Source organism: Myotis davidii, unplaced genomic scaffold (assembly GCF_000327345.1).
Source record: "Myotis davidii unplaced genomic scaffold, ASM32734v1 scaffold2325, whole genome shotgun sequence".
Lineage (NCBI taxonomy): Eukaryota > Metazoa > Chordata > Mammalia > Chiroptera > Vespertilionidae > Myotis > Myotis davidii.
This window is the reverse complement of record NW_006295913.1, coordinates 172,061-180,579: the sequence shown is the minus strand read 5'-3', so window position 1 is coordinate 180,579 and position 8,519 is coordinate 172,061. Positions and strand designations below refer to the sequence as shown.

At 36.8% G+C, this 8,519-nt stretch overlaps 1 protein-coding gene across 2 annotated transcripts in view; it reads left to right on the top strand.

The window, feature by feature from the left end:
- Positions 1 to 8,519, top strand: part of TSG101 (tumor susceptibility 101) — a 33,175-nt gene that overhangs the window by 7,082 nt on the left and 17,574 nt on the right. For both annotated transcript variants that reach the window (XM_015568575.1, XM_006770896.2), the window contains 3 exons: positions 712 to 875; positions 3,717 to 3,843; positions 7,403 to 7,469. In XM_015568575.1, the coding sequence (XP_015424061.1) occupies positions 712 to 875; positions 3,717 to 3,843; positions 7,403 to 7,469 (358 nt within the window). The remainder of the gene's footprint in view (positions 1 to 711; positions 876 to 3,716; positions 3,844 to 7,402; positions 7,470 to 8,519) is intronic.

Genomic DNA, 8,519 nt, shown 5'->3' with positions numbered 1-8,519 from the left:
CTTTCCCTTCCTACCAACATACAGTATATCAATAAGTGACTCCTTGTGCTGACGTTTCATAGATTCAGAGAATCTTAAAACTAGAATCTTACATGCCTCCTAGTTCAGCATTCCACCCCATTCAGACTTTTCTAACAGTGGTAGCTGTACAGTATAGTGGCTAAAATAGAGGCTTTAAAGTCAGATTTCTCAACTGAAAGAGATTCTATTACATAAAGCAAAGAGAACAAGATGACGTCGTTGATTGAATAACTATCACTGAAAATGCCATATGAATTGGTCAACTTGTGGCCACCAGTCAGCATCTGTTCATTGGATTAGCTTTGGCAACAGAATTTTATCACTTTCTGATAGAATACCATAATCCATGGTCTTCCTTGTATGACCCTTCTCAGTGAACATTATTAACTGAAATATCGGGGGTCAAGTAGCAAAGAATGGATTGATTTGAAAGATAATTCATGAAGAATGCTTTTAGGGCAGCAAGCACACACTTAGCAGAGTAGTGATCAATTGCCTACTGAATCCTACTGATGTATTTTACAAACTGAAAATTTAAGAAACTGATCTTAAACAGAACTTTGAAATATTAAAATATTTGTTGTGATTTTTTAAAAGTGTTGCTTACTTGTAGCTCTCTCTTGCTCGCCTGCTAAGCCATTATTGAAAAATAATAAAAAATGGAGTAACTGTAGTTTCTTTCTCTCTCAGGTAATACATATAATATTCCAATATGCCTGTGGCTGCTGGACACATACCCATATAATCCCCCTATCTGTTTTGTTAAGCCTACTAGTTCAATGACTATTAAAACAGGAAAGCATGTTGATGCAAATGGGAAAATATATCTTCCTTATCTACACGAATGGAAACACGTAAGTATTAACAGTGTTCTGTTGTATTTTATATATTTTGCTTACTGGCATCTACTTTTTGTTAACACTCACAGAGGATTCCAAGGAGGAGATAAGTTCATATAAGATCACAATTGCTGAGCTGAGTAATCAGAAAAGGCTCTCCAGAACAAATATAGTCATGTGCCCTGCGACAGCATTTCTACCAATAACAGATCGCATATACGATGGTGGTCACATAAGATAATGGAGCTGGAAATTCCTATTGTCCAGTGATGTAGCCATCCTAACATTATAGCACAATGCATAACTCATGTTTGTGGTCATGTTGGTATAAGCAAACCTACTACGTTGCTAGTCATATAAAAGTATAGCATATACAATTACAGTAGTAGGCTATTCCATCTAGGTTTGTGAAAGTGCACTCCGTGATGTTCACACAATGATGAAATCACTAACAACGCATTTCTCAGAATGTATCCCCATTGTTAGGTGTCACATGACTGTATATCTTATGTTTGTATAGAGCTTGGTAATTTACAGAATACACACAGTCACTTTTATTTGCTTGAATTGAACCTTTAAGAATAGGTAGAATTCATACAGTAGGAAGTGCATTTTAAAAAATAGTATGCTGATGACATATATTTGTTTAACTGTTCAAATCTCATTACTCAGAGTGTTCCTTTCAAGAAGTAATAGGAAACTTTTGTTTCTACCTCTGATGGTAAAGCTCTGGCACACCAGTGTTCTTATCAAAATAACTAGAAAAAAAACAAAGTACAAACAACATCTCTAAGGCTTTGGAAAACTGTTGAGACAATAAGATTTAAGGGACAAGATCCACTAGTGAAGAGAACTGCAAGAGATAAGACAACATTCTGCCAATTTCCCCTGGGAGTATTTAGTAATTTTTGCCACAGGGTAAGAGGCTGAGAATCTGGGCAGAGGGCCTTCGCTGAGAGTCAAAGAAACCTGCAGAGTTTCTAGCCATTTCACAAGGCTGAAAAGACAACAGTTGTTCTGTATGCCAATACAGCCAATCCTTTAGGAACCAAAATTTGGGAGAAGGGGAAGTTACAAAGAAATAAACAGGCTCGGCCAGCATAGCTCAGTGGTGGAATGTCGACCTAGGAACCAGGAGGTCATAGTTCGACTCCGGTCAGGGCATATGCCCAGATTGTGGGCTCGACTCCCAGTAGGGGGCAAGTTGGAGGCAGCCAATCAATGATTTGCTCTCATCATTGATGTTTCTATCTCCCTTCCTTCCTCTCTTGAGATCAATAAAAATATATTAAAAATAAATAAACATTTAAAAATAAATAAACAAGATAATCTGCATTTTCCCCTTAAGGGATATGCTGGATTCCTAAGCTTCAAAGACAGATGCTAAAAAGCTAAGCAGCCCTGGCCAGTTTTTCTCAGTGGTTACAGCGTCGGCCCAAGAACCAAAGGGTTTCGGGTTCGATTTCTGGTCAGGTGATTTCTGAGATAGCCTGCTTATGATTTCAGAGTTTATAATACTATCCTTAATAAAAATTAATCTAAGAATATGTGTTTCCAAGGTAACATCTTTTAAAGGCCTTAATGTTTGTGACTACTGCTGTGTTCATTCCTGAATTTGTAACAAAACACTTAATTTGTTCATTTGAGATACGTTTTGGTTAGCTCTATGGAGTCAAACGAATAATAATACTACCTGAATTTTGCAGTATATTCTTTTGGTTACTGCTTTTTTTAATATACAGTAGCCCCCTGTTATCCATTGGGGTTACATTGCAAGACTCCCAGTAGATGCCTAAAACTTCAGATAGTACCGAAGTGTATATATCATGTGGCTTTTTTCCTATACATACATATTTATGATAAAGTTTAAAGTATAAATTAGGCACAGTAAGAGATTAACAACAATAACTAGTAATAAAATAATTATAACAGTATACTGTAATACAATTTATGTGAATGTGATCACGTGTTTCAGAGAATCCCTTGATGAAGTGTTCAGAGAGGCTCAGTGCTTTCTGATGCAACATGTTACCGTCAGTTGGAGCACATTTTCTGTTCATGTCTTTTATCCACAAATTTTATTTTTAAAGATTTTTTTATTGATTTTTAAAAAATATATATTTTATTGATTTTTTTTCAGAGAGGAAGGGAAAGGGATAGAGAATTAGAAACATCGATCAGCTGCCTCAGGCACACCCCCTACTGGGGATGTGCCTGCAACCAAGGTACATACCCTTGACCGGAACCGAACCTGGGACCCCTCAGTCCACCGGCTGACACTCTGTCCACCGAGCCACACCAGCTAGGGCATTTTTATTGATTTTTAAAGAGAGAGGAGGGGAGAGGGAGAAAAAAAAATCAATCAGCTGCCACCTGCATGCCCCTCACCAGGGATGAGCCTGCAACTCTGGCATGTGCCCTGACCAGGAATCAAACCAGCAACCAACTAAGCTATGAGTCAGGGCTCCCACAAATTTAATGCCCTTTCCATCTTTACTAAGCCACTTTATCACACACTGTGGCCATAACTTTTGCAGTTTGAAGTGTTGCAGCAAAACTAGCATGAACTTTTTTTTCTGTAGTTCCCATTTAATATTTAGGACCATGGGTAACAAACTGCAGACGTGAAACCTTAGATAAGTGGGGAATACTATACATGAAGCAGCAGACTTGCTACACATAAATAATAAGTAAAAAAAAAATCACATAGCTCTATTAATTAAATGAAAATTTTGTGTTTGGGGGTGCTGTAAAGAAAATTATCAAGCTGAGTTGAAAACTGGTAAGAAATGGCCAGACTTCCTTTTTGCCGAAAATTAAATCTGTAGCTGACTTAAATTTGTTTTTTGTTTTTAGCCTCAGTCAGACCTGTTGGGGCTTATTCAGGTCATGATTGTGGTGTTTGGAGATGAACCTCCAGTCTTCTCTCGACCTACAGTTTCAGCGTCTTATCCACCATACCAGGCAACAGGGCCACCAAATAGTAAGTAGAATTGAGATTTGGTTTTTCAACTCAGAAACAAAAGACAGAAAACCTTGTTAACACAATGTTTTTAATGACTTCACTTTGCTTTCTAGCTTGTCAAGTTAGTGGATTTTTTGGAGATTTTCTGAGGCCTCACATCTGCATGTACAGATTCCCACCAAAGACTGGCATTTGGGCTTTCGTGTGTGGGTAGAAATCTGACTCTGGTGTGCTGCATTCCAAAATGGGGGAGAAAGAATGCTGGAATAGAGCTAGAATTTTTTAAAAATTATGCATGCCATAGAATAGCCTTATTTGGTCATTTATGGAAGCAGATGAAACTTGAAAGGTAGTCTGAACTCTCCTTTTCTTTGCAACTCCAGGGTCAGTGTTGTCTATAAGAATCAAAAACAAAGTCATAAATCATTCACATTCAGCTATTCTGGGTATACACAATTGGACATCTAGCTCTCAGCTTTCTTCTCTTTAGTACAGCCAATTCATGATTTTACTTTGAGGGAAGGGCACGGGGGCATAGCGTCAATACCAGTTCTCCCCTAATTGGTGTACATTATCTCAACTATTTTTTTTTTTAATAATTCTTAAAATCACCCTGGATAATTGAGAATTGGTTGTACTTGTTTGATTTTAATAAACCTGCATTGATATCATTGAGTTGTGATTATATTTTAGGTTTGATTTTAATAAACCTGCATTGATATCATTGTTTTGAGTTGTGATTATATTTTACAAATTTTGCTTAAGATTATAATTAACCAGACTTATTTATCTTATAAGTCAGATTACATGAGCTGTAATTTTTCTGTTGAAAATTATTCTTCCTTTTTAATTCATTCTGTCTTGAGGAGTATCTTGACTCAGAAACTGAATGCGAATAGAAAGAACTTTCTGAGCCCATTTACTTTTCCTTTCCTGCCTTCCCAGAGTAAGTTTGGTTTTAGAACTTAGTATCTCTTTTAATGAAAATTCTAGATATTATTCATCTTAAATTCTGTTGTCTCCAGTACCCAAGACTATGTAATCTTGCTCATATGTCTTTCAAAAATCAAATATTTCTTATTTCATTATTCATGTTTATTTGCTCAAATAACATAGCAGTGACCACTTAAGATAAAGCTAGCCTTTTCAGAAATTTAGGCAGTCTCCTGAGCAACATTTTTCCCCTAAATTTTTTTCAGTTTTATATTGACATTGGAAGCACAACATTCTAGAAAGAGACCACATTGAAGAGGGTACTACTGGAATTCAATTTTGGCAAATGATCTTGAACTAGTTTAAATAAATTACTAACTAAAAGACCAATTTATTGCCCATCCTCTTCAGTTTTAATATTTTTATACATTTAAACAATATTATTAGGTATAACTTTAAAGAAATTAAAGTTTGAATTTTGTTTGCCGCATCAAGGAATAGCTCAGAAATTTGGGTTCATACTTAAATAAATATTATTTTCTAGTTGAGAAATCATATACTTCTATTATCACTATTATTATCATTAGTCAAAACACTTTTTTAAAAATACATTTTTTTATTGGTTTTGAAGAGTAAGGGAGAGGGACATAGAAACATCAGTGATGAGAGAATCATTGATTGATTGGCTGTCTCCTGCATGAAAACACTTTTGATCTATTTTAGGATAACTTTCACGCTTTAAAAAGTGTTATGTTCAAATCTGGTTTTTGACAACTAACAGTCAACTTTTATTGAATGGGCCTGGCCAGCATGGCTTATTGGTTGACCTATGAACCAGGAGGTCACGGTTCGATTCCTGGTCAGGGCCACATGCCCAGATTGCAGGCTTGATCCCCCAGTGCGGGGCAAGCAGGAGGCAGCTGATCAGTGATTTTCTCTCATCATTGATGTTTCTATCTCTCCTTCTCTCTTCCTCTCTGAAATCAATAAAAATATTTATTTTAGAAAAACATTTATTGAATGATAACAATGAGACACCGTTAAGCACTTCATATTCATTGTTATTTAATCCTTAAAATAACCCTATTCATTATGTGTATTTGTATCCCATTATATTCTGGCTCTAAAATGACTTCACTTCATTATATGCTTCCCTGCCAGTATTCACTCCAAATAGCATTTGTTTCCCAAAATCAAAATTTGAAGGCTTTAGTAGAATTGTTAGCTTTTCAGAACCTCAGAAAAGGAAAATTGCTTGTAACTATGAGGTGGTGATTTATATGTGTGAGAGCGAAACTAGCATGGGGGTATTAATTGATTATGTATGTTGCTGACACTTAATAGTGGCCTCATCCTTTGATGTTCATAAAGATCAACTGTGCTTTGCCCCTAGGAAAAAAGATATTTTATGTCATCTACTAATTGTGACATTTTGGGAGGTTCTTATCTTTCTGAAATAGCATTGAACACCATTAGCTTCAGAAAAATTTTACTTAGGACATGGATAGATTCATCCTAACTAGAAGACTATGAACACTGGTATTCAGAGATGTATGCTCGGCAACTCTGATAAAGACTTCTGTGGTCCTGGGTCAGAGTCCAGCATACTTCTCCCACCTCTGTTGCCTTCATATACCGTTCCTCTACTAGATCACTTTTGTTTACCCCCACCTCCTAGGTTTAAATTACCTGCCTCCTGTATGACTTCCTCTGTCGTAACACTTATCACTCTGTACTATTATTCCTTGCTTGCTTATCTCCCTGACTAGACTATAAGCAATTTGAGGCCAGGAATTCCTTTTTATTTTCCCATCAAATTCCCAGTGCCCTGTCACATAGAAGGCACTAAAATACTGATTGGATTAAGGATAATTCATTGTTATGTTCAGTGAGAAAAATTTCACTGAGGACATTGATTCTAAGAGCTCATTTCCATTTAACATCAAAATTGTTTTCTTCCTCTATGTTGATTAGCCTCTTGGCACAACTGACTAGTTCTGTCATTGGTGTTCTCTTTAAAATATATGTAAAACATTCTTTAAGCTTGCTAGATTTGAGCCTTTTTTCCCTAGTATTCCCCAGCTTTTGTTTTAAACTATTCTAGCTGAATGTAAGTTTTGTACAGGACTTCTCATAGTAATTTGAAGTCTTTTAAAGTCCTCAATCAAGCCAACAAAACCAGCTGTGCTAATCGGTCAACATAGTCTTAAAAGAAATATAAGATTTCTTAGATATAATACAGAGGTCACTAAGAAGCTGACATTGGACCAGAGTTACCTTCTAAATTCCAAATTAAACCAGCTCCTGTGTCAAATTGGAGACTTCTTGAGAGCTTGCAGAGCTGACCAGGTTGACCTATTTGCCAGTAGCCCTTGTTGGGATTGTCACCTGTGTTGTCTTAACTCATGTTTAATGCTTTGAGAATTATGTGATTTACAGAGCATTATGCTTGAAGTAAAGAACTAATGTGGGTGAAGTGTTTGTTTTGTTTTGTGCTGAGATTTGGATTCTTTAAGTGTATGAAATTTTTGATTCTTTAACTGTGTGAAATTTTGCTACGGTTTGACAGTGATGTATATCTCATGTGATCACTTATGTACCAGGACTATGAGTATTATTTTAAAATGTTAAAACTTATTTTCAGCTTCCTACATGCCAGGCATGCCCAGTGGAATCTCTTCATACCCATCTGGATACCCTTCCAATCCCAGGTAATCAAAAACTTATTTTTTTAATAACTTAGAAATTCTGTTGATCTAGAGTCAAAATAATAGGTGCAGGGCATTAAACTAAATTTAGTTAACAATTTAATGAAAGTAAAATTGGGTGTATTGGAATTTTATGGTATGTACATAGCTCTAAAGGAGTTTTTGCCATTTTAGAGAAACGTGTTCTGTCCCATTTATAGAGAGGAAAGGGAGAGGACAATGACAATGATCTTTTTTTTTTTTTTAATTTATTGATTTTTTTACAGAGAGGAAGGGAAAGGGATAGAGAGTTAGAAACATTGATGAGAGAGAAACATCGATCAGCTGCCTCCTGCACACTCCCCACTGGGGATGTGCCCGCAACCAAGGTACGTGCCCTTGACCGGAATCGAACCTGGGACCCTTGAATCTGCAGGCCGACGCTCTATCCACTGAGCCAAACAGGCCAGGGCGACAATGATCTTTGATTGGCTTTGGACCTTGAAATTCTTGCTGCTTCCCTTAGGGAACAGTGTAAATGACTCAAAGGTTAAAGGAATACGACTTTTAACGAATTCAACCAGGAGAATAATATTTTAATACCCTTTTTAAAAACTTAACCTTTCTGGCCTGGCCAGTGTGGTTCAGTGGTTGAGCGTTGACCTATGAACCAGGAGGTCACAGTTCAATTCCAAGTCAGGGCACATGCCGAAGTTTTGGACTCGATCTCCTGTGTGGTCCGTGCAGGAGGCAGCCAATCAGTGATTCTCATTGGTGTTTCTACCTCTCTCTCCCTCTCCCTTCCTCTCTGAAATCAATAAAAATATTTAAAAAAAAAAAAACCCCAACCTCTTTAAATGTGTACTTGTTCCATTGGTAATCTAGGAATAGCTTTTCTTTTTTCTTTTTTTTTTAAATTAAATCTTTATTGTTCAGATTATTACATTGGTTCCTCTTTTTTCCCACCATAACTCCCCTCCACCCAGTTCCCACCCCACCCTCTGCCCTCATTCCCCACTCACTGTCCTCGTCCATAGGTGCACGATTTTTGTCCCGACTCTTCCCACATCTCCC